Source organism: Rhagoletis zephyria, unplaced genomic scaffold (genome assembly GCF_001687245.7).
Source record: "Rhagoletis zephyria isolate East Lansing unplaced genomic scaffold, Rhagoletis_zephyria_1.1 Rzeph_scaffold_01445, whole genome shotgun sequence".
NCBI lineage: Eukaryota > Metazoa > Arthropoda > Insecta > Diptera > Tephritidae > Rhagoletis > Rhagoletis zephyria.
In genome coordinates, this window is record NW_016158529.1 from 1 (window position 1) to 27,604 (window position 27,604).

The 27,604-nt window shown below is 33.9% G+C and overlaps 1 protein-coding gene across 3 annotated transcripts in view; it reads right to left on the bottom strand.

The window, feature by feature from the left end:
• Nucleotides 1-5,074: 5,074 nt before the first annotated feature.
• Con (leucine rich repeat protein connectin) overlaps nt 5,075-27,604 on the bottom strand; it is a 115,447-nt gene continuing 92,917 nt past the window's right edge. For all 3 annotated transcript variants that reach the window (XM_017617585.1, XM_017617584.1, XM_017617586.1), the window contains exons 5-6: nt 5,947-6,788; nt 5,075-5,827 (exon numbers count right to left, since the gene is read on the bottom strand). In XM_017617585.1, the coding sequence (XP_017473074.1) occupies nt 5,609-5,827; nt 5,947-6,788 (1,061 nt within the window). In that variant the 3' untranslated portion in view covers nt 5,075-5,608. The remainder of the gene's footprint in view (nt 5,828-5,946; nt 6,789-27,604) is intronic.

The window sequence follows — 27,604 nt, forward strand, 5'->3', positions numbered from 1 at the left end:
CAAAACAAAAATATTTATATATAATAAACTCCACGAACGTTTAAATCTCTGCACAGTTTTACATATACATTTACGCTTTACATTAAATATCAACAGTGTCGTATTTTCAAGTTGATTCATACTTCCTATTTCCTTTCCTTAAAATACGTTTATAGTTCTATGTGTTCGTATGCACATTTCTTTGTTTGTAGCTGCTGCCTTTAGCTTCTCATACTTCTTCCTTTAGTTAATTCATCACCATTTAGATTTTTTTTATTTTCATAATCCTTTTCAACTTAAAAAATTTGCACGAAATTTCACTTCCGACGTGTAAGTTTATTGAACTATCAGAATTATAAAATATCTACAATATTTTTTTCTGCTTTCAGTGGCATAAGCTTTCCCCATGACTAACTTTAATTTAATGGTTTCTATTATTATCTAAGATTTTTTGCTTCTTATTTACATTATCGCATTATCAGTCTTAGTCTACGAAAAAAGTTTGCTAATTGCGAACGTAATTTAATCCAATGTAATGAGGTATGTACTTGATTGAAATTACATAATTGAAAGAAGCAAAATTTCTAAAATACATAAAAAAAAGTGATGGGTAGTATATTTTAAAATCAAGCAAATGAGAAGTTGTCTACTTGGCAATGATTTTGTTGATCTTTTGAATGATTGATTGACGAACTTTATTAAAACGAAGCAGTTTTTTTGGAAACGTGCGAGACATTGAACACGCTATTTGAAAGCCAGTTTTTATTTTTTTAGTGTTTTTCTCTCTTTTTTCCCAATTAAGTAAATATACAAATTTGTTTGTTTGAGTTAAATGTTCAGATTTCCTCCGTTAAGCTGCTGATTTCCTAATAAGCTACCACTAACCCTACGAGTCTCTAATAGCATTTAGAGCTTACAGTATAGTATTTCTTAATTGTACTTACATATACACTTACATACATACATATATGTATTTATTTGTATGTACTTATGTAGTTCTATGTATTTAATTATTTTACAAGCGCGCCGGTTGTGTACCCAAGCATCTATGGTAGTTGATTTCATTCAAGTCAAGGCATAGAGGTTTTGGTGAAACAAACAACGGTAGAAAGAGGTGTACATATATGTGTATTGGAAAAATTATTAGAAAGAAAAGAAAACAAATTTCAAAAAAAAGGGTTTCTTAGAAAAATTTTAGGTACTTCCGCTTGAGTGCTCTTACAAAAAGTTTCGTAAAAATCAGTAGAATTTCCTTATTTATAGGTGTGTAAGTACTATTTGAAAATCTGGTGAAACTTTCCGTATGAAATTTTGTGTATTTACTTATACATACATACATACATACAGTAGATTCAACAACCAGTGTGACGCCTGCAAGTAGTGCAATGTTTGTATAAAAACACGAATTTACACATTTTTGCTTACCCAATTTTTCATACATCATTTATTTTTTTATTTTTTTTCTGCTTTGAATCGATTTTCTTGCTATGCTTATTTTTAGTTGAAGTTAGATTTTTATAATTTTACGTTTTTTCATTTTATTGTATTTGTTAAATAAAATTGAAACACCAGTACATCGGAGGTTCTTTACTTTGTTAATAAGTATGTATATGTATGTATATAAATACACTTATGTACATACATACGTATTTTGCGTTTGTGTGTGTAACAATCTGGCAATTGCAATTTTAAATATTTTTGTGTCATAGTTTTGTATTCACTTATACAAATATTGTAATTGAATTTATTTCTTATAACTTATACATACATACATGTTTAATTTTCTTCAATTCTGGCGGTGAAATTCGCTCATTGGAGCTGAATGTAATGCCTATTTACACACATATATTTTTTTAATTAAAACTTGTTTATTTTATTGCATAAAAAATTATAAAAGCCATAAATGCATGTTTGCGTGGGTGTATGTGTGTGTATTTACAGTAATGTTTTCCTTTTTTTAATTAACAAAAAATTAAATAAGAAAATGAAGTGAGGGTTATAGAATTATAAATATACTTTTAAAACGTAATATATAGAAGAGAAGAAGACAGATATAGCGAAAAATTTGAATCACGCAAATGAATTTAAAGCTTTATTGGGTGCAATATATACTCAGAGAAACTCAAATTCGCTCTGCTTTTAAGTCTGCGAAAGGATACAAACATGCACCAGGCAGACAAATTGTCAATTATTTCCTAGTAGGTACTAATGGGAAGAACTGAAAATAAACCAATCAGATGAGATTACTCCAACTTTAGCATTCAGCTATTTGTAAACGATGTTCTATATGGCAAAAACAACATAGATCACATATTTAACATAGATAAATCGATCAATTGAATAATGTACACTGCGACCGTAATTCATTGTGCCCTCAAAATTCATGATTTCGCCTGGTTATAAAACCCTTATGAATCCCAATAGTTTCAAGGTTATCATATGTAGCTCCAGCTACTGACTGCGTCATATTCATTATAAGTCATGGGAACTTATTGCTAGAGTATTCACGTTGACTACCACGCTCGTAATAACCTATCTGTATACCTGTCATTCACCTTAAATTCCTCTTTGCGAGAGTGTTTAAATTATAAAATCTCTTCAAGTAGAAGATACCCAGCAGTTCCTTGTTCCATGTATTGCAGTCTTCGTGAATAATTCCGAAAAGCTTTCCTAAACAGCCACTTAATTGCTCCTAAAACTTCAATGTAATTATGGTGTATGTGATTCTAGGGCAAAAAAGGATTGTAGTACTATTGGTTAGGTGGATACTGATTCCTTATAAGAGCCACTACTAATTATTTTTCAGTCTCGCAGTGAAACGAGAGTAAGAGTTCCTTTAACTACCAGTGGGCTACTTTAGGAATGGTGGGTTTGGCGGCAGCTCTGCGAGATCTTGGTGAAGACCTGAACGTATGATACTAGTCGAGAGGTAAACGAAGGCATTAAATTTATCTGCTAAGAATCACGAAGCCACAGTTCATATTTAGTTATTTCCAGCATACTTAATTGGCACTATCCGGTTGTAATTTCGTACTATCTGCTTACTGCTTCCTCTTAAAATGGGCGGACTTTACAGGCTTCAGCAGCTGGTATCACACTTTTCCCTAGAAGCTCTATAGAACTGTAATCCGCTGCTTGCAATATTTTCCTCTGTTAAGAATGACATAAAGCCAAAGCGTCAGCATGTTTTATTTCTAAATGCCTTATTCGCGCAACTAAGTTCGAATTCAACATTTGGACATTTTCATCAAATATAGTTTAGAAATAAAAGGTGCTGATGCTTTGGCTTGATGTATTTCTGAACAGAGAGTGGTCCAAGTGCACCCCTATTTGAGGATACAACCTTAACCTAACCTAATTCAACCACTCAAAAATCTTTTATAAGAGTGTACAAATAATGACATATTCCGTCTATCCTACATGGATCGATCTCAGTGATTGCGCTGTCTATTTTACCTTTTCAAAATCGTATATGGAGGAACAAAATGAAAAAATATTTGTACATACTCACTTTATGTCATTGGAGGAAAAATCATTAAACTGGAAGCTCGGCACACACATAACTGTTGAAAGCAAAAAAATTAGAGTACTTCGTTTGTTTTGGGAGTCAGCAACGGATAATCGCGGAGTGGAAATTGATCAGCAAAGTTGTTTCGCGATGATCGAAAATTACTCCCAATAAGTCTCTCATGACGACAGCTACAGTGCCTGGATGGTTAAAGGAGCATACTACCACTTTGTTGGACCTGGATTCGATCTCTGTTGGAGCAAAATCTAAAAAAATTTTCTTCGGCATAGTGAAGCGAATTAATAAATAGCAGCTGCACAGACTTGACTATATCATAAGCAAATTAAAAAAACGTGGTTGAAACGGAAAGTAGGTGTATATCAAAGAATTCTTATAAAACGGACAGCCTAAAATTTGTATGTATGTTTATTTCATTATTTGACCTTTGATTAGGCGCATGAGGTCACGGCTATTTTACATAAAAAAAAAGGATGGAGTGGTCGCGCTTTTTCTAGTTTCCTAGCTCCTCACACAACATTTTTCAGCGGAGGTAAGTTTTATATTTTTTAGTCTTAGATTGGGGTCAAGGTTAAGATTTTTTTAAGTTAAAGGCAAATAAAAAACTTAAAATTTTTTATAACGTACACTTCGTTTTATTTATTTCTTACACTCCTACTGCAATACTTGCTTTGGAGTCACTATGCGACTAATTGGGATTTTCTTTATGCGCCTAATTAAGGGTTAACAAAATTCCAGCACAGATAAGTGGTGTTGCCTTTGGCGGATACGAGGCATTGCGCAGAAGTGGCGGTATGCTTCCATAGCAATCTTCCCTTTAGGTATTTGGTACAGAAATGTTCGAAGTCATCTTAAAAAATTTGAGCGTGCATGGAAAAAATTATTAAATCGCAGATTTACGTATTGGAAAAGTTTGGCCCGACACATATCGATCGTCTCATCTGCAGTAGAATTTGTAATGCACTGCAGTTTTAAGAGTTTAAAAAAAGTGAAACTAAATATTTTCCCATAAATATTTAAAAATTTTATTTTTTTTCAGTGTTTATTTTTTGTGAATACTTCTATGCTGGCACACAGACTTAATTAAGCCTTACAAACATTTTCTATACTTTTAGACTCAATTTTTATTTTTAGCATAAACACATTTTCTATGACTGTATCATCTCTAGTGTTTTTTTTTCACTTTTTGCCACTATGCTATTGTTAGTGTTAATGTAAATTGCCAATTAGGCAAACAAAAATGCTTTGGTTAGAGCTTATTAAAGCTAAGTGCTTTACCGTTTGCAGTTCTTACCTTTATCTAGTTATCAGCNAAGTTTGTTACATTTTTCAATAAAATTTATACCAAAAAATAAGCATAGATATACATAATTGAAGCTCGTCTTAAAATGTTACTTTTTTGTTTTTTTTTTTTTTAATAATTTTTATTTCACAAAGCATTTTTCTAAATACTTTAAATACATTTTGTTTCACTGGATTTTAAAAACCTTTTTTTCACTTTAATTTTAATATTTTTTAAATATTTTTTTAGCGCATTTCCTGCATTTTTATTAGTTTTTATATACAATCATTTTTTTTAGCGCATTTCTTGCATTTTTATTAGTTTTTATATACAATCATAAGCTAACTACGTTTTATTACTGCCTGCTCTTTTTTCCTTAGATTACTCAGATTCCTTAAGCTTGTTTTTCTACAGTAGCAACAGGCATGTTGTTGTTTTACTTTAGTTTTGTTTTAATTATCTTCGAAGTGTTTTCTGTTTTTATTTACAGTGTCGCTAAAAGTCTAGTTTGCGCTTTCAAATGCATTGAAAATTACAGAGATCTTTTCACACAAAAAAACAAGCATTAGTACGTACGTATATAAAAACACTTAAAAATCGTTGCATTTAATATTTTTTTTAACCTTCCTTAATTTTAATATAGGTAGGCAAAAATCTGAATAAAAAACTAAACTTACTAAAAAAAAAACAGAAAATTGTGTTTAGTTATTGTTTTCTTCCGAATTTCTCCGCAATATCTCCGTAAATGCACCTACATTTAAAAATATCTTATACCCACCGCACCCACCGCACCCGTCGAACCCTATGTACGCATGTCGCTCTTAACCGATTCGCCGTCTGCAGCTGAAGCGCAACATTATCGCCGCCACGCCTGCCAGTGACGTCGTGGCCATTGTCAAGCCATAGCTGCCCGATGACATATTACTCTGCGCCTGATTGCTGCGCACATCCATGAGATCGCGCGACAATGGCAACTCTGTCGGATCGCTCAATTCATCGTGGCACGGCAGTCGCTCTGGCTTCAGCGTGAAGAGGCGCACCTTAATGCCCAGCGGCTGTGGCTTGCCACCACTTGTNCGCGCGACAATGGCAACTCTGTCGGATCGCTCAATTCATCGTGGCACGGCAGTCGCTCTGGCTTCAGCGTGAAGAGGCGCACCTTAATGCCCAGCGGCTGTGGCTTGCCACCACTTGTATGCTCGGTGATGGTGTTGGTCATGCCGACTACGTCATTGGTTTGTTGATTGTACAAAGCATTCTGTTTGAGCGCATCCAAGCCATCGCCCAATTCCACTTGTTGCGCCATCAAGAGACCTTTTGGCGCGGCATTGCTGCCACTCACACTGACGGCTTCATCGTAGTAATCATCGCGCAATTGGGCTGGCGCAATAGATTTCTTTTTCTTTTCACCAATTATGTTGGCTGTGGCAGCGTCTGTTATGCCCGATGCGGCCAAGAATGCATCGTTATACACTTCAGGTTGACTGCTGGCGGCGGCGGCGGCGGCGGCGGCTACAATTACGCCCTCTTTGTCAACAATTGAACGTTTGCTTAGTGTCAATATGTGTGCGCTATTTTCGGCTGCGTTGACGATAGCGACGGCGGCGGCGGCGGCAGCGATGGCGGCATCATCGCCCACACCAACAGCAACACCATCGACGGCGTCGGCGGTTAATTGTACTTGCCCCAGTCGCTGTCCATTGTTGACGCCAACACCGCCACCGCCACCCATGGCACGCTGTGTGCCACTTTGACGTACCTTGGAGAACCGTTTGCGTCCGCTACTGCTGCCACTCAGATGCAATTCGGCACTATTGTAGCTGGAACCGATGTTCAATAGGTCTAAAATGTGATTTGGTACGGGTTCAATGAAGTTGGACACTTTCGGATCGTGCAGTGTGCAGACGAAATCTTCGAGCGAGTCACGCAGCTGCATGAAGCGTGTACGATTTTTCAATTCGAATATCCATTGGAGGCGGCAATCGCAAACGAAATTATTGTCTGCAATGAAGAAGGAAAAAAGATAGAGAGTGGGAGAGTGGGAAGTTTAGAAATTTTGTAAGCTAACTGCGTACGATATATAGATGTATGAATATGCATAAATGTGTGTGTGTAAGTACGTCAAACACGACAATGAAACAAGTAATTTGCAAATGCGAATCAAATGCAAGGCGCGTCGATTGCAAATGCAGCTAACATTGATAGATTGGCAGCTACGAATTGCCAACTGACTGGGCTGAGTCTGACGTGTGCGTAAAAGAAAAATGTAAATTTCAACTATCCTAAGGACATAGGTTGACACGTTTATACCCTACAAATTATTGAGATGAATTATTCGGAAAATTTTTTATATTTAAAATATCATTAGTTTTTAGTTTCGGCAGCATACAGTTAACACCAGGGACTTGAAACGGGTTTGAACCGGAAAACCAAACCGAAATTTTCCACAAATGCCTGATCCGAAACGAGAAGCGAACCACTTTTCATAAAGCTGTAAAAGTGCGTTTCCACCAATTTTCAATAGAAAAATTTACCTACTTTTTTCCTCTTTGTTAAATATGGTAATATATATATTCCATGTTTGTTTACCATGTGACAATATCAAGTGTAAAGGCAACCCATCCTATTTGCCAGACTCTTGACACTTAACTTTGTGCGTCATTTTTATTTTTTTGTTCGCTTTTCGAGCCGTTGAACCGAACCGAAACCCTGGTTTAGAGACCAAAAAAACCGCTTTGACGAGCCAATCCAAAAGTGCAAAAATGGTTCGAACCGCTGAACCGAACAGACCGAATTTTCCATTCGGTTCACGTCCCTGCTTAACAGTACTGCAAACCTGCATACACACTCTTTAACAGACAAAGCAGTAAAGCTATGCCAGGCATTTTGTTGGCAATTGTAAGTAAAAATGTGCTCGAAAATCGATATATATGTCGATAACCAGTAATTAAAAATAAGAACTTAATATTAACGTAAAACTATCGATAACTATGCCGATAGCTACATAAATATATCGTTATCGATTGTTATACCCGCCATATTAATAAGAGAATGTGTATGCATGTACAAATTTATTTTTATAAATTACAATCGATAACAATATCGATACCAAGATGTTGGTAAAAAAGAAGAAGAGGGCCCTCGATGATCAAGCTACCAGACCAGCCTACAAAATATTATCGCAGTTAAGAACTCGGCTACTGATGGCGCACTTTACTATTGAGGAAATAGCCAAGCAAAGTAGCAAGATCCATGAAAACACATTTTTTAAAAGATATCTTTGACTCGCGACAAATTTCGGTAGCTCAAAAACCAGTAACACTACTCAGGATACCAGGTCATTATGGGATTAAAGCCAATAAGGTCGCTAACAAGTTGGGACGTGAAGGATATCATTAACTATTTTTTTTTGGGACCGAAGCATTTTTTTGTGGTCTCAGTTGGTCTTATTTGAGAGCCATAATTATTGAGTGGTTACACTCTGAATGCAGTAAGTAATGTAGAGTGGTGGGCGGCCATAGACAGGTCAGGCTATTCAGCTACCCTTTCAACCAAAAGGATATTTATCCTACTGCATAGAAAGTAAGTAAGGTCATTGCGGCAGAGTGCTATCCCAACGAGACTCCCATCTGATATAAAAGTGCTGTTACTTGGGGGACATAGCTGGCGTTTTTCTCTCATACACCCGTCCATATGCCAGCATTTTCTAGGACGGTAAGGATATATAAAACACCAAGCACCTGTGAGAGCGCTGATGAAAATTTTCACTGAAAGCCAGGTGGCATTTCGGGTGCTCGCCTCTTTATCGGGTAGGTCGCAATTTGTGGCATACCATATGAGAGATTAAGATGCAATTGCTTATAATTTCGAAGTCCGTGGATGTATTTGTGCAGTGTGGCTCCGACACAATAGATATAGCTGACTGGCTCAGGAAAATTCAAAGTGAAATAACCAAAACTTATACCTCGAAAGCTAAGCAGGAATGCCCATGGTAAGTACCTTCTAAATCAGGGCTGTCTGCACAGGACATCCTTCCTTCAACAGTTTATGGCGCAGTCCGTGTAGTATCGAAGGAGATAGTTGAACACTTTCTTCGCGAGTGGTTGGCCATTGCAAGAGCGAGATGAAAGACACTTAAAGCATTGTAAAATAATTTTCTGAGTGCAACCGCCTACCTATTTATGATATTTATACTCAAATTCAATAAAGTCGCTAAGTGGCGGTATTCCTTAACTGTGTAGAAATGTGGGAAACTATCTTGAATTTGAAAGTGCTGCACTGGGGTGCTGGTTGCCCTCAAAGTTAAAAATGAACCAAAAACTGTTTAGTTTTCGTAGACTACAGTAAAGGGTCTAATCTTACTCATAGCTTCGGCCATATACTTGCATTCTGGCCACAATTTCGTTCAACCGAATGTATATTGTCTTCAGTTCAATGCGTTCAACCTGTAGCTTTGTACAATTTCACAGCACAGCGTCCAATTCCATTGTATTTGGCCAAATACTTCTTGTTGCCTGTTCGTCAACGTCTGCTGGCTGGTGATTTTGTTCCTGGTTTATTTTTGCGCTTTTATGCGTTCCAGCGCTGTCAAGCGTTTCAATTACGTGCTCAATTATTAGCCTTCACGCCCCTATTGAAGACTGATGGTGGTGGACTTTTACTCTCACAACAAGTTAGTTCAGTATTTGTACATACTTCCTTAGCCAATGCAACTACTAACTATGTAAGTATGTATGCATGTATGCACGTAAGTATGTATGTAGTTACACAGTAGGATTGCTAGCTTCCTCAATCGCTTGTAAAATGTTTGTTTTAGCATTTCCGTCTGCCTTCGATGATTTTAGTACAGACAAACTTACAAGTTCATATATTCTTGGTCCGTTCGTAGCTTGCGATGACATTTGTCTTTTCTGCTGTTCGAAAGCCGACAAAGTTTCAAATGGAAGTTTTTGTTTGGTTTATTCATTCAAATATCTATTTACATACATATGTACATATGTAGTTAGTTTGCTCCTTTGGCTGACCAGTCTCTCCATCTATTCAGCAATCTGTCACCTATCCACTTTTCGTAACGCTTGCCAATTCCTGTTTCCAATTGAAATTCGTTGTCTGATTCGCTGCATGTATATAAATTTTTTGTTTTTTTTTTTGCTCTGTATCATTTTGTTCGCCCCCACCTGTTCTGGCGCCCTTTTTCCGAGTTGTGCTGCTGGTATTTCGTTTCGTTCGAATTGGCATCCAATTGAGATGTCGCTGTCATTTTATGTTACAGTTAGCAGTCCAAATTTAAGCTTTATTCGGACTTGACGTTAAAATTTGAAATTTCTTTTGCCCTCGCCACAAACTTTGTAACCTCTTGTGTTGCACTTCAATTCATTTCACCCGGATTTGGAATGTTGTCTGTTTAAATTCGTAACAATTAAGAGACTTTCGACATTGGTGTTGATGCTGTCTATTTTGATTATCGTTGAGGCGAGGCAAAAAGCAAAAGTTGACAACATGATTAGCAATAGCTGGGAGAGTAACTTTAGCGCTAAGCTGGACTTATTAATATATGTTCGGTTTTCTGAGTGCAATTAGTTACATATACTGGCTACCGTACCACACTACCGCTTTCATATGAAACATTAGATATTTGGGTTACAATGTGGTATTGCGATGACAGTTGCTTTAAAATCGTTTGGTAGCGTTTGGTCGAAGCAGAAAGCGAGTGAACTTTAGGGGGGCCACTCTGGCGTACTCGATTTAAGGGTCCACTAAAATCTGTTCGTATATCTTGGATCAAGTGGTTCGCTATACACGAAAACGTGTTGTAAAAGAACTGAACCAGGTCTTTGTTGTACGCTGGTATTGGTATGCTCCACGTTAAAGCCTCTTCCAATTAAGAAGCCAAACAATCCGTCTCCTTTGATCTTGACCCCGGAAAATGTTTTAAGGACTATGCTTGTACCTGAAATGCCCTGAACCTGAAAACGGAAGGTCCTTTCTTCCGACTGGTTGGCGATTTCGAGAAAGAAAGCGAGAGATGCGATTAAAAAACTAAAAACTGTTCCTACTGTTAAGTGGCTATTGTCTCTAATCCTTGTAAGTAGGCAGTAAGGATTGCAAAAGTAAGTACTAAGGATTAGACATGGATTCGATAAGGATTAGAGACATGAGCCACTTAACAGTAGTAACAGTTTTTATTTTCTGAATTTTTTAATTGTGTCATTATTGCACAGGAAGGAATTTTTTGTCCAGGTCATCAGATCCGCACCGTTCGTTCGATTTTCAAAAATGAGGGGTGAAACTAAAACTTTTACGAAAAGAGTTGCCACCTTCTAAAAAATTAAGGTCAAATTATTTATAAAGTTAAACCAATTATTACAAGATGGGTATCAATCGAAATGGTTTTAAAAAGCTTTGTTCCTTGACTTTACTGTAGGAGGGGTGCCACCTGTTTAAAAAATGAAATTCAATTTGAATTAAAGGAATAAGGTAATAGAAATATGTATCACATTATGGGCGCAGATGAAAAAAATTTAAGAGGGTAATGGTCTGTAAATATTTTGAATAAGGTTACCACCTGTTTGAAAGGTCGACTTCAGTTAACTTATACAAAATGAAATACTAAAATGTGCGAAACAAAAGAGTGTTAAAAATCTGTAGTTTTAACATTAAGATAATTTTTGAAATGCTTATAGGGGGTCGCCACCCGTTTAAAAAATTAAATTCACATTATTTAAAAAGTTCAATGAATTATTAAAATATTGGTATCAATCGTATTGGGTTTGACAAGGCTTTATTTCTGAATTATATTCGGAGGGTTGCCATATGTTTAAAAAATCAAATTCAACTTATTTAATTAGTTAGTTATAATATGTGTCACAATGTCAGACGACCGTTATTTAAAAAGGTTTTAGCTTGAAACTTCTTTTGAAGAGTGTTGCCACCTGTTAAAAAGTCGAATTTTATTAACTTATACGCAAACTATTTGATATATGAAAGTACGGGTGTCAAGCTAAGGAATGTTGGAACAACTTTAGTTCGAACATTTAGAATTTCTGAAGATGGTTGCCACATTTTTAAAAAGAGGGCATAAAATTATTTATTAAGGGTGAGGAATTATTAAAAAGTGAGTATCTATGGAAATTGGTTTGAAAATCTTAATTTCTCAAATATATTTAGGAGTGTTGCCACCTGTTTAAAAAATTTAACTCAGCTTAAATTAAGGCAATTAGGTGATTGAAATATGTATCACACTTTGGGTATTAGATACTCTTATACGAGCACTATTTTACTATTATACTGACGTATTATCATACTTTCATACACTTCATTGCCTTTGTCTGTCTCATAATTTTCAGTATATAGCGTGCCTATGCAAATATTCATTATGCAAATATTCATTATGTGTACATTTGGCATATGACCTTTTTCTATTAAATATACCTTAGAGAAGGGGATGAGGAATGATAGAAACCAACAAAAATAACGTTTTTGGAGAAATAGGTAAAAAAAGGTTTCGGCGAGGAATTTCTGGAAAAAATGTAGTGGGGAAAAAACATACATACTGATATATGGAAAATTCCAAACTAGGTTGACATGGAATTTTCCATACTTCTCTCGGGTTTCCCTGCGGGAAGTCGTGTTTAAACCAAACTATAACAAAAACATAATTTTTGTTGATTTTTCATTATAACTCATCCTCTCCGCATATGTGTAACTAATTTAAAATTAATGTATGTACACTAAAGTTTAATAATCACACTTACGGCAATGTCGCAAAGTCAAATGTGTAAATATATATACGCATAAATGTATGTGTGCCATGCATCATGCACACTACCAACCGCTAACCGATTAAGTCGCAAAGTGACTTGGGCTCACCGCACTCAACTAACGGTCAAGTGTTCGTAAACTAATTTAAAACTAACTAAATAGAATTCACTTAGAATAAAATGCACTTAACTTTTACATATGTACTCGTGCAGCTATGTAATTTTGAAAATAGGCGGCAAAACCAAAAATTTTTTTCTAAAAATGCAGCGGAAGGAAATGGCCTTGGCATGTATTGTGGTAACTCTGCATTTATTTCTCAAAAGTTTTTGAATAAAGTTTATGCGGTATTAGCAACGTAAGTATGTCTCTTGCATTTGAGGTCATGTTAATCACTGATTAGGGAAATCTTTCATAAACTTAACAAAAAAAAGCTATGGCCTCCAGAAATCCGACTTTCAGCTGTAATTAGCTTTTAAATGATCTCCGTCGTCACTCAATTTACAGTTCATTCGTTTGCATTAAATAAACATACATACATTTATTAACCAGCCAAAAAAAAATTTTATTACAACATACCCAAGCGACAAGTAAGCATGCGGAAGTGCTGTCAAATTGTTGAATATGCTGTAAATTTTACTAGTTGCCAACTAGCGTGAATTTGCAAAAAGTTGGGCAAATAGCAATAAAAGAACATAGTGGAAAATAAAAGAAAGCAAATGCCCAAAAAAAAAAGAAAAACGCGCTCACTCAACTACTAAGGCATTCACACTTCCCGAGCACGTTGCAACGCCATGTCAGGCTAATTTGTTGAGTTGTCATTCATGTTAGTTGGGCGCGTACACAATAGGGACACATTTTGGCATTATTTAGCCAAACGCCATGCCTGCTATCCTGCGATCAACAAGCCCTACACACATACATACATCCATACGTATGTAGCTACGTACTGTAATGGCCATTGCCAAGTTGGACACTTTGAAAGGCAGAAAATGGCAAATTTTTCACTAAAAAGCATGAAAATACTGTCATAATCGCCTGTCGGCTAATTGTAGCAAAACATACTTTCAAAAGAGTAGGGAAAATTCTATTCTAACCTCTCCCACCGCAAACCTCAACTCAATGCCGGCCGCCGCAGCACTTGTCATACTGCCGTACATAGTACATAGTAACCAAAATTGTATTTGTATGCTATCGCCGTTGTCTATTCTATTTCTATGACCAGTGGCAACAACCAACATTGGCCTTTGGGATGTATTCACCAACGTCGACATGAATATTAGTTTTATCTATGAAAAGCTCTCAAAAAAGATAAATTTTATTTAGGGTCTGATGGGTCTGATGTTCGCTTTTGGCCAACTAACAAGCAGAATATTTCACATGCTTGCTGCCTAGATAAAGTATGTATGTATGTATGTATGACTGTTATATACATATATTTATTTTCTAAAAATATATGCGTTGGTTGCTAGTATTTCACTCGTTCTGTACGTTTCCCTGGGGTGCACTTTTGTAAATATTTTACTAGTTTATTACAGACAATATGAATGTAATAAAGAGAATCATCAGCAATGAGAACTTTTAAATTTGAAATCATAAATATGTACCTACATTGTATTGCTGACAACATTTTCGTAAGTATGTATCAAAACAAACATTCGTATGCCTGAAAAATAAGTCAGTATTTTGATATAAATTTGTATGCCTAAATGCAATAATTCCTCATACTTTGTTGTTGGTTTTTGCCATGCATCAGTCTTACTATTATAGCCAAACACTCTGCCTGATTTTCTGGCTATAAAACATAAGAAATTCGCCACGGATGCAGGCTGCAATTATTTGACATTTTTAAACTTGAATTTATATAAAGAAATTACTTACAAAAACATGTAGAAATACTTTTCATTGTGTCGGTTACTGCAATCACCTCTCTTAGCTGCTAAGCTAACTTTGAGAAGAATTTGGTGTCATAAGAATGTCTGTCGAAATCGAAATTTTTGCAAACTCTGTTGTTTATAACACGAGTAGGAAGAGTGACATATCGCTGAAATAATATTTTTGATTACTACGTATCTCTATAAGGTACCATCGACGTAAATATAGCCTTAGTCCATTAAAATCTAATACAGTTTCTCACCCATTTATTAGCACTTGAATTTTCATCAAAAAAACAAAAAATTTTTTGTGAGTTAAAAAAACCAAACTTTAGCAAGGAAAAAATTTAAAAATGGACGAAGAAAAGCGATGGATAAATCAAGTTTAGAATGGTGAATTAAAAGTGTGTTATAATTGTGAAATATGAGCAGGAACGAATGTTACTCATACGCCATGTACGCCAAGCGAGCATGCTATGAATTCAGTAAAAATAAAATCCACCACCTAATTTTTTAGAATAGCTATGAAATTAATGCCCTGGGCTACGAGGAAAAAATTAATTTTTTATAGAAATTTAGAACAGAAAATTGAGCTCGAAACTGCTTTGGGGGACAAAATAACCCAAAGAGAGTTTGAGTGGCAAGATTGCATAAATTATAATCAAAACTTAAAAGCGGCCATAGGATTGCAATTGGTTTATTAAACTCATACATAGGAGGTAGAATCTCCAGTATTACAAGCGAACCCCATCTTCGTTTGTAATGCAGGATAACAGAAAGCGCAGAAGATTACTAGATTAAATATATACACATATAACATAAACAGTTTTAGCATAAATTTCGTGGGTTATTGAAAATTGGAATTTTCGTTTCGCGAATCATTGTCATATTATAATCAATGTAATTATTTTTTTATATGTTGGTACACTAGTTTTACTGCTCTAGAAAAACATTCTCACCGTTTAATGCTAAAATTTTGAGTTATCTTATATTTGTAAAATGAAAGAAAAAAAATCGCAAATTTTCAAATAATACAAATATTTTTTTTAATTTTTGGCACACTCTTGAAACTTCTCATATGCCAACTTTCATTGCTTCTAATATGAAAATTCTATTTGAAAACTTCTCTAAGTTATTAAAAAAATTATGTTTTTTTTCGAGCGACATTAAAAAACGCTTAGCTTCGGTTCCTTTTCACCTAAATACACGTTCTAACGCTAAAGTTGTTAAAATACTTTATTTATTTTTTATTATACTCGTATCTGGAACTCTAGTGGTTGGAATATATAAATTTAAGAGGTATGCTTTAGCGTTTTGCCTTTTCTGCCGAGAGAAGGGAGTGAGACTAAAAATAATGAGTCGTGTGGTTTCCGCATATTCATACTTAATTTCAATGTGATGGTTTCTATTATAAAAATTTTCTATAAGCTTGTTAATATGGACTCAATCTTCCATAGTTTTCTAGAATTCGAAGTGGCAAATGATTCGATTCTAAGCCGTAATATATCTGTGTGCAGCATCAATTTTTGTGTGAAAGACAGCTCTTTAAGTACTTTTAGTTCTAAATTACCGCTTAAGTATTGCAGAACTGCAAAAAATTTTCTATACCACTTTTATTTACATAAGACCAAACGACCGGTTTTCATAAGTTTTGGCGCTTTTGTTGTTTCTAGCAATCATTTCTCTAATCATACCTGATCATACCTGATAATTAAAAAAATAAAAAATAGAAAGTACTCGAAATTGGCCCAATAGTTTCGGTGGTCAGCGTTGGCAAACGAATATCACACGCATTTATAGATCTACAGGGGCTGACAGAAATACATATTTTGCATAGATTTTTTTTTACGATATTCAAAATGTTTTTTTTTCGGGTAAAATTTTCGTTAATTTTTATAAATGGGCTATAGATTTTACAACAAAAACTATGTAGTATATAAATAAAGATTTCAAACTTTGCAAAAAATTAAGTAAAATTCAGCAAACTTTTTTCAAAATCTCAAAAAAAAATATTTAAGTACAAGTACAAAATTTAACGATAGAAAATGTGCTAAATATAGAATTATGCGCATGAAAAGATTTCTTTCTTGCCAAATACCTTGATAATTTTTAATTATACCTCTTTGTATATCTCTTTTAGTAAATTTTGGAAATTTAGCTTTGACACGTCTGCAGGGTATTCTATTATATTTATGACCAGCAACAGTCAGTATAAAGTATTAAGAAAAAATACTTTTCTTTGTATAAATGCACTTGAGTATTGTTCACTTGAAGCCTTTGTATAAAAGATTCGCTTGTTTGCAGCATTTGCAATTTATTACACCCTATTAGGAAGCCATTAAAATGCCAAACAAATATTTGACCCACCATAAAAACGACAAATTGCAAAGCAACACGCATTTAAATTGACTTTCAATTGCTAGAAACACTTATTTAGATAAAAAAAAGTGAAGAAGCATAAGTTCGGGCGAAACTGAATTTTATTTATATACCCGGCGTACATATAAGATATCGTTTTACCAACTTTCTGTATACTACAAAATCGTAAGTGTGCGGCTCCACGCTATTTTATGTCAAAATTCTACTTAACGTTCCAACTTCCAACAATTTGGATATAGTATTAACGGAAATATCGTAGTTTTTACATTTGCAAAAATACCGTTATATGGGAATTTCAGCCCATTTTCGATGCCAACCTGCCTTGGATAAAGTTAAACTTTTGTATCAAATTTTGTTGAGATATCTAAAGATTTGCTCAAGACATGGATTAATAGACTGCTTTCTTCATTCTAAGCATTTTGGTTTATATATGTATACCTATATCAATCTCGATTCCTTTAGGCTGTTGCAAACAACCGTTATGCGAACAAAGTTATACTACCCTTGTAAGCAACTATGCTTAGGTATAAATAGTACTACCTTTAATGGACAACAACAATTAAAACAACAAAACCAAGTTAGCGTAGTTGTAAAGAACATGTGTTGAACATTTGTTTTCGCATTGTTTGTTGGTGTATGTGTGTGTGTGTGTGTGTGTGTCCTGGAAGTGCTTCCGAAATGGATATAAATCTAGCCAAAATCAATGATTTGTGGCTTCAACTAAATACGATAGGCATATAAAATAATATATATCATATGTACATATATTCCTTCGTATATAATCTCTAAATTACATATGAATTAAATGTGGAAGTATATGTACATATATATTTCTGTGTATACTTATATGGTTTATATGTATGCCTTTGTGCATGTTTAGATTTGCACATGTGCCATTTGTGTATGCTCCATTAGTTGGCCAAGTTGTTTGAACGGATGTGGTTGAGAATTTAGTCCATTCAAAGGAAATTAGTTGCTTTCCTAAGAGCAATGAAATGTGAACACTTTGATAAACATATTTAAGTCTATGTAGATGTGTACCCAAATGTTTGAATCTAAGTAAATAACATAAAGCGCATCACTTGAAATTTTGTATTCTTGTTGTTATTGCTTTGAGAATCTTATTTGGGTAAATAAATAAGCATTATTATATAATTACAAACAAGTAAATATTTATTTATATCGCTCTGTGCTTGCGGTTGAATAGCTGAAATGTTTGATTAAATTTATAAATATTTATGTGTGTATGCATATGTTTAGGCTTATATCCGGACATGTGCATATACATATAAACATTTATATATGGCTTAGCTAATCAGCCGCTTCAGCCACAAAATGCTTTTGCTGCATAGCTCCTGTAAAATAACTTAATTCAGTTCACTTAACTTAAGCGTTCTGAGACCTTAAATGTACGATGTTTCCTTTGTGTTATTGAACTTTCAGGTTTGACCTAATTTGTGGCAGTATATTTACATAAAAAAATAAAAATTAAACTAGTGAACCCGCATGGCGTTCCAAAATTGAATTTATTTTATCTAAATCCATGCAGTCGTTTCTGAGTGAAGAGATGTCTCGCATAGTGTCCGTTTTTAAATTCATCAAATTTCAAATCACTTTATACCTATAAAAAAAAGTTCCAGTATCAACCAATTAAACTATATCGCACATCTACAGGCCAAAATCTGTAATTTCACGACTCATTTTTGAAATTCGAAAAAATGGTACATATATATATTTACTTAGCTATATCGATATAAGCAAAGATATTTTAGAACTAAAGCTTTCATAAATCTTATTTTGACACTAATTTTTTGATATTTCACAAAAAGTTTGCAAAACTAACTAAATTCGAATTTTAAAACAGGTGGCAAGCCCTCTCCAAAATATTTTCAAACAAAAATCTTCTTTATTTTGTTTCCTCTGATACCCAAATCATGATACGTATTTCATTTTCTTAATTGCCACAGTTTAAGAGTATTTTAATTTTTAAAACAAAGGGCCTTTTGAAACCCACTTCGATTGATAGCCATCTTTTAAAAATTCCACCAACTTATTAAATAAATTGAATATAATTTTTTAAACACCTGGCAACCCTCTTCAAAGATTCCAAAAGTTCAATCCAAAGGTTTCTTAACGCTCTTTTAGTTGACAACCGTAGTTTAATTTTTCATATAACCGGCGTATAACTTAATTAAATTCGATTTCTCAAAAAGGTGGCTACGTTTTCAAAAGTAGTTTAAAGCTTAAAGCTCCTCAAATAGCCTTTATCTGACATTGTGATACATATTTTAGTTAACTGATAATTTAAGTCGAATTTTATTTTTTAAACTTGTGGCAACCCTTTAAATATGGTTCAGAAATAAAGCCTTTTCAAACACATTTGAAATTGATACCCATATTTAGCTAATTTATTTAGCTTATTAAATAATTTGAATTAAACATTTGAAACGGGTGGCAACCCTTTTTAAGAAACTCAAAAATATACTAGTGTTCAAACTAAAGATTTCTTAAGATTATTTCGTTTTACATGTTCATTAAAACTTCATTACGTATAAGTTAATTAAATTCAACTTTTAAAATAGGTGGCATCCTCCTTCAAACTATTTCCAAATTAAAACCTCATTAAACAGCTGCCGTCCGACGCCCATATTATTATGAATATTTTACTTATCTGCTTTCCTTAATTGAAATTGCATTTGATTTTTTTTAAACCGGTGGCAACCCTCTTACACGTTGTACAAAAAATTTAACCTTTTCCAAAGCATTTGCATTGATACTCATATTGAACTAATTAATTTAACTTTTTCAATAATTGGAATTAAATTTTTTTATAAGATCTTTTCGAAAGAGTGATCTTGTTTTTTTAACCAGGTCGAAATTCAAAATTTTCGAAATTTGAAAAATTGGAAATCCTATACTTATAAAAGCAGTTACATCATGACATAATAAATAAATTAGTATACACTTCGACTCAACTAACGCATCTATAAATTTGAAGAATTTAATTTCCACTAGGATATGGAACTCCATTGCGAGTGGCATTCACGCAAAGTTTTTTTTTTGCGAATGTGCACCCTGTGAGTGCTCATTCTTATGACTTCTCGCAATTTTGCTTGCATTTTCATTTATTTTTTCTAACTTTTCCTTCACTGGCTTCGTATCGTTGGCTTGTTGCTTATTTCCCTCTTTACTTTTTCACTTTGCAACTCATTTAGGGCACACAGTTTTTGAACACTTCAGAACAAATGGAATTTGTCTAAATTATATTTGTTTTTCTCAACAGATATAAATTTGAAATTATTTTACTCCAATGAAGGCATTTCTTTTGGTTGCTCATACGCCTCCGCTACCATCAAACTTATTCTATGTATGTATGTAGCTAAATCAACACACGCAGTTAACCCCAACAAAATTTGTTAGATAATTTTACGCCAAAATGAGATAAGCGTAATTTTTGTATGATATGCATGCACCACACCACACCACCACAGATACATACATATTTATCTATATGTTTATTTCTTTATACATATAACTACATACACTTTTATGTAGTATATAGAATTTTTGTATTTTTCTCATCTTTGCTTGCAGCTGCTTAGCAGCCGTTTAACGCACACTTAGCAACTGCTTGCCGGCTCATCGTGCTCTACTAGCTTCACTCTTCTTAGAAGCATAGACTAAAAAAAAAAGAAATCTTAAACTTTTTCATTTTTTAGCTTCTTTGATTATTCAAACTTTTTATTTGCTCAGAAAATTTCAAGCTTTTACGCTTCTGGTGCTTCTGCATTCGCAGACGCTCTATTTTATTTCATTTCTTTTATTTCTATTTATTTTAATTCTACTCACGCTTTTTTCATACTTTCACTCTTTTACTTTACCGCTACTTGAGTAGATATTTTTTTAGTCTTCCTTTCATTTGCTTTTTTCACTTAAATTACTTGTTGAAATTTAATGAGTTTCGCTGCTTTTTGTGTAGCGCACATGTTGTTGTTGTTGTGTTGTATTTTGTTTGCTGTTTTGCTGCTAAGGTAATTTATTATTTGTATGTATGTATGTGTAAAGAGTGAGCACTTTTGCCGAAAATTTAGTTTGATTTTTATTTAAATTCACAAATTCGGTCTTAAATAAGCAAGTAAAATTCTTTTTATTTTAAAGTTGCTCATTTATTTTAATTTTGGTTTGTTCTTTATTACATATGAAATATGTATATGCATAAGGGTATGTAAATTACATCTGATTTCTGTTAATAACATCTGATGAAAGCTAAGAAGTCAACAAATTTAAGGATGTCCAATTTTAACAGTCAAGTGAAAGCATTAATTAAAATGATAAATGCCTTTAGAAAATATTAGAATTCATTTTTTGACTACTACTTATTTCCCTACACACACACTTCATTGATTTAGATGACGCTTTTTTTCAGAAATGCTAATACTGTTGGTGTAAGAACCCTGCAAAAAGTGGGACTAGGTCAAATACTAGTACAGGACCACGCTACCTTGTAACCAACACTATGTAGTAACCAAAAAGATCCAAATATATGTAGAAAATATGGTTACATTAATATTGCGATGTCATTGGACCTGACCACTTCTGGTCCAACGCTGCATAACAGGGGTCCACTTCTGGCCCACCAATTGATAACATGGGACCACCTAGACAACTACTCTTTTTGGACCATAGCACATTCGGCAACCGAATCACATTGCCGATCGGCCACGAAGAGGTGAAGTTCAACACATATATCATTTTTTTATACCCGAGTGCACTAGTGCACAAGGGTATATTAATTTTGTTCACATAACGGTTGTTTGTAACAGCCAAAACGAATCGAGATAGATATAGACAAATCTATACATAAATGATCAGGATGAAAAGAGAAATCGATTAAGCGGTGACTGCCTGTCCGTCCGTCTGTCCGTCTGTAAGGCCGTCCGTGTACACGATAACTTGAGCAAAAATTGAGATATCTCAGCGAAATTTGGTACGTAGGTTTCCCTTAATCCAAGGTAGGTTGGTATTGAAAATTGGCAAAATCGGACTTTAACCACGCCCACTTCCCATATAAGGTAATTTCCAGAAATACGAAAACTGCGATATTTTAGTAACTACTAAAGATAATTCACTGAAAATTGATATTTACAATAATTTTTAGACGAAAAATAAGAACATTATAGATTTTTGGAAAATGGGCGTAGCCACGCCCATTTATGGTTACATGTGTAACCGCTCCACCAATTTTTTTCCAAACTTAGCACAGTTATTGGCCTTGGTACAACGTACCAAATGGCCGAAAAGTTTTAAAATCGGACAACAACCGCGCCCACATCCCATATAACGGTAATTTAGAGAAATACAAAATCTTCGATAAATCAATAAATATTAAAGCTAATTTATTCAAAATTGATGCTTGCAACAATTCTTTACCAAGAAACACGCTTATGATAAAATTTTGGAAAATGGGCGTGGCACCGCCCACTTATGATCACATATATGTATATCGGTAACCATTCTACCAATTTGTACAAACTCGGTATGGTTATTGTGCTTGCCACATAAAAGCAAAATGTTGAAAATTATTGAAATCGGACCTAAATTACGGCCGCTTTTCATTTAACGGTAAATTTCAGAAATGCTTGAAACTTCAATATTTCGAAAATTAAGGACGCTAATTTACTCAAAATTGATACACCCCGGGCTTATCATGTAGCGGTAGCTTTCGGAAAGGTGGAAACATATATTTACTTGCGCCGGGTATTTGATGTTCGGCTCCGCCCGAACTGAGACTTTCTTACTTGTTATGTTTGAAGTGTTCCAGGTCAGCATAACAAGTTATTAGTATGCAACCTGGCCCTTTTACACATACTTGAAAGCTACGACCCAGTGGACCAGGCATCAGGTTATATTATTATTATTATTATTATTTTATTATTATTATTATTATTATTATTATTAATTTTTTTTTTTTTGTGAAAAATCACTAAGGCTTTTCCGGCTCTCAATGCTTAAATTTTGCCTTCTTATTTAGCAAAATATCTGCTTTACATCTAGATCCCTTTAAAAGTCTAGGTGGTTGTTTTATGAAAGCGGCTTTATTTGGCTTAAAATTAAGCTTTGTGTACAATATTACATAGGCATCCATTAGGTAGGCCTTGCTAGAGGTCTTAGCTTCTCTAGTTGGGTTAAGAGAAGATGGGTTAGAAAACCCATCTCGTGTGGTTGTACATCATATTTGGTCGATTCTTGAGAATAGATGGTGTAACACCTTTAGGTACGTAGAACACCTGTTGTAGTGATGATGATGGTCAAGATGTATTGGATACATATTCCAGCAGAGGGCGCTTTTAGGTGCAGAAATGTTGGCTTGTGGATGAAAAAGCGAACACGCTAAACATTTTCTCTTAATTTGCTCTGGGTAGGCTGAGGTGGTGGTTTATTAAATTTGAGGGTTTGTATGCCAGATTAAAGCTCAAAAGCAGATATTTCCCAAATGAAAAAATTTCGCACAATGACCTTCGCTAAAATTTTGAATACAGCCCAATTTCACACCAAAACTGAAAGAAATGGGCTTTCTAAAAAATTCCTTATAAGTTATCTCGTTCTTGCTTTAATGAGGTATGATTGTAAGGGTAATGAATCCAGCTATCTATCTGTTCTATCATCTTAAAAATGTTTATTACAAAATATCTCTCGAAATGACGGTGACTTTTGGTTTTGAAAATTACGATACCTCATTTAATTTAACCAAATCATACCCAACAAAAATATTTAAAAACTTCCTTTCCAAAGGGTTCAGAAGTTATGAATTTTTGAAATTTCCCCAAACAGAGAAAACACAAAAATTTCTCAGGTTTCGGTTCAGGTGAAATAAAAATGAATCACTGAAGGAAAATAATATTCTCAATAGGCCTGACAAAGCCGATTTGTAAAAGGTAGGTTTTAACTATTTTTTTTTATCATATATTTATTCTAAAAAAAAAAAATATCGTGACTCACATGAGCTTAGCTTAGTAGTTTTCCGTTTTCTGCTACCCTTTTTTGCTTCGAATACCTTCAATATGCCAGCAGAGTAAAATCTCTATCTGTCCATCGCTGACTTTGATAGAGCTTACTGTAATTAGTTTGACTTATTCAATAGTAATTGGGTTTGAGTCCTTTATAGCAAAGTTTTTGTCTGGTTTTGCAGATGTTTTCGCGGACCCAGTTTTAGATTGCATGGCCATATAACTGAGGGAAAGACCATCTTCTTGAGTGAAGAACAAAAAAAAAACCTAAAACGATGTTCAGAAAAAAAACGCGAATGTTTAAAGAGGGTGAAAAATACTTAACTTTTTACCTTGTTTTGTATAAATCGACAGAACTTGTTAAGCTGTAATCCTACATTGTTCATAACTAAATAGTTAAGATTTTGCTCTTTTGAGGAAGTAACAGCAAAACTGTATTAGTGAAAACATATATGAAATTAAAAATATGCCATATGGTGCACCTGTACATACGAGTACTAGGTACATGCTTGAATCATAGCTAAGCCAGAGAAGCACTCGTAATTATTTAAGTATGTCTCGCTGCCAGTGTACTGTCATATATTACTTGTAATAATATTAGCAACCGTAAAGGCTTTGATATGTAACAAAGAACTAATGATAGTACAAACATACATACACACCATATGGATTACCAAAAATACTGTAACATTGTTTATAACCATAAATGGAAGCTTTTTAGTGGAGTCATAACCACGACACCAGCCTACTTTGACTTCATTTCCATTTCAGCACTTCAGCGTAGTAATTAGTGACATTTGGTGTGAATTTACTAATACATAAGAATAGAACCTACTATACATATAGGTATATGTATCCATATATTCGCTTGAGCAAATAGTCATCTAACATAAACATGTGCATACATACATACATAGTACATGTGCTCTTCAAATTGATGATTAGCATTACGACGTACTTTGTTAGTTGAATTTTCTAGTAGAAATACATACATCTCAGCTGCTAAATACCCCCGAAAACTAAACCTAAAATCACGTTTAATTTTACTTCGCTCAGTATGTTATGTATGTATGTTTCCATGTTCCCGAGGTTTTGCATGTTTACTTGGCATACTAAAAGTAATAAAGAAAACTCATTTGTGGTTGCATGAGTGTTGTTTGAGTCATCGTGGTTTTGTTATTCTTCTCCTTCGGCACATTCACTCTAATAATTAGCTTCACAAGCAGCAACATACTTACATACAAATGTAAATATGTAAATATACTCATATATACGGATATATCGCATGAACTTCCGGGCGTGTGCTCGCAACTACTCATGCATTGCTGATGCTTCATAATTTATTCATCTCTGTTATGCTACTTTGCACACATACACATTTCTGTTCCACAAACATGCAAAGGCAATTATGTGAGTATTAATATACTTTAATTTTACCTTAACAAACACTGTGTTAAAGTAAAGAGAATAGGGTAAAATTTTCTTAACAAAGCATTGCCTTAAAGTTATTTTGCTTCAATGGATGCTGAATAGTAAAGGTAGAAAATTTAAAATATTTTGATGAAAAGGGGTCGATTTGCTGCAAAAACCGTATATCCGATTTAAGTCTGTGATTATTTAATTGTTAATTCACATTTATGTTTTTACATATTTAACATTGAAATATCTGTCTTTGAGCAGATGTAGTCAGGCTTACATAAGTAATGGCTTTTATGAAATGCGCGTACCCTTAACTTGATGTAGATTTTCGTTAGCAGCTTTTGAATTACTTTCACTAAGCCTTTCCAGTACATTTATTTGTTTAGTTGTTATCGTTAAGAGCTTTCAATTGTTTCAGTGTGTTGTAGCCCTAAATTCGAGAACCTTGCTTTGCTTTGCTTATCGGAAGCTTGATAGTAAAAATGGACGAAGGTAAATTGACTTTTAAATTAAATTAGAATAATATTCGGGTAATTTAAAATCGTACTTGATATCAATTCTCTTGCCTTAAATACCACGGTGTATACTTTTTTATTATCAAGCTAGGCAGTATAAATCCCTAAAGAGGGAAAATAATTTTGTGGTAAGTGGAATTTAACTCCTTAATTGCATAAATTCTAAATTAAAAAACATATGTACAAATGTGCAACTACGTAGCTACAAATATATAAGAAAAGGGAATTACTTAGTTTTATAAATTTCTTTTAATAGTTCCTAAGTAACTCTCACTTTACTTATGTATATGTACATGTTTTTCTTTAAAAAAGGAAGAGCGCCTGGGCCACACTGGAGGAGTGACACTTACGTTATTTCTATAAAATTTCTATACCAAAATCGATAAAAATAAAAAAAAATCGTTAAAATATATCGATGGCAAAATCATTAACAAAATCGATGCCAATATCGATAAAAAAATCTATAAAAATATCGGTAACCAAATCGATAAGCACTTGTTTCAGCCCCAACCATTTTCGTGTGCGATTCCGTTGAATTTACCAATTTACTCCCAACCAACCAACCGCCGAGAAAGATAGGCATGGGGAAACACCCCTGGGCATCACGGTGGGCCTTTGTGGCCTCCGAGTGAACTCTTCCTAACCTAACCTAACCTATATGAGAATGAAATAGAAAATATATTACTCCGTCACAATTTACTTATAGAACTTAATAAAGCTGAATTATTCACTTGGCCTTTAAGTCTTTAATAATTTTAAAGCAAAACACTTATTTCTGATACGGAAAATAATTGCATTTTTACAAGCGTAAATTAAAAATCAACCATGCGATTCTCACCCTCACGTTTATTTGAGGGCAGAAAAGGTAGGAATTTTGCCGGATCAGAGCGCAACGTGCTGAGAAAAGAACACGACGCCTTGTAAAAGGGCTGACAAGAGATCATGAAAATGTGACAAGGCAGAATAAATGCAGCCTTTTTTCGAGAAAAGAAATCTCTATAAGTTTCTCTTTTCCGTTTCACCTAATTTATAGCATAACAAAATGGCAGCTGAATTTTTATTTCAATTTTTTTTTGGTTGTAAACTAAAAGTAAATATTTAAATTAATTCTAAGTGGTTATATACTTTTACATGCCAGATTAGTTGCGGTTCATACGTGCGTTTATAAGTTCACACATACATAAGTACATAACGGAATATTTATTTTTACATATACATACATATGTAGACTTGTTGATATTTAATTGAACTACCACCTTTACTGTGGTAGCAAAGCTAAACAACAAACTTGTTGAAATGTGGGTAGTTGAAATGATTTTCATTAAATTAATTTGGTTTTTCATTTTCCAAATTTAAGCGGAATTTTTTATTATATTGAATACGAATATATCGGTTTCGCATCGCGTGCATCTCTTTTTCGCAGTTTTTAATGCATTTAAACATATTTCACTAATTTTGTTTTATATACAAGTAAATATTTTGCAAGGTGTGGCAGTCATGGGTTGACACATTTAAACTTTTATTTAGAAAAAGCCTACATTTTTAGATATTGGGATATTTTGGGCCATCAAATATTTATCAAAAAATCTGTGGAGGTCTGGGGCAGTTAGGGTTACTAGGATGCAGTTTATCATTATTCTGTTAAACATAAAAAAATTTAAATTTTTAATAAGATTTTTTTTTTTTAATTTCGGGTATGCAGCTTTATAGCCCATTTAATTTTAGTATTTTAATGTACAAATTTGAAATGGCTAAGAAATAGCGTTGATTTTTAGTAATTTTTTTTTTTTGCTACAGGAAACTGCGGCAGTTAGTATTGGATGTGATCTATAGTCTCACTTTCCGATTCTTTAGGCTCTTAAGAA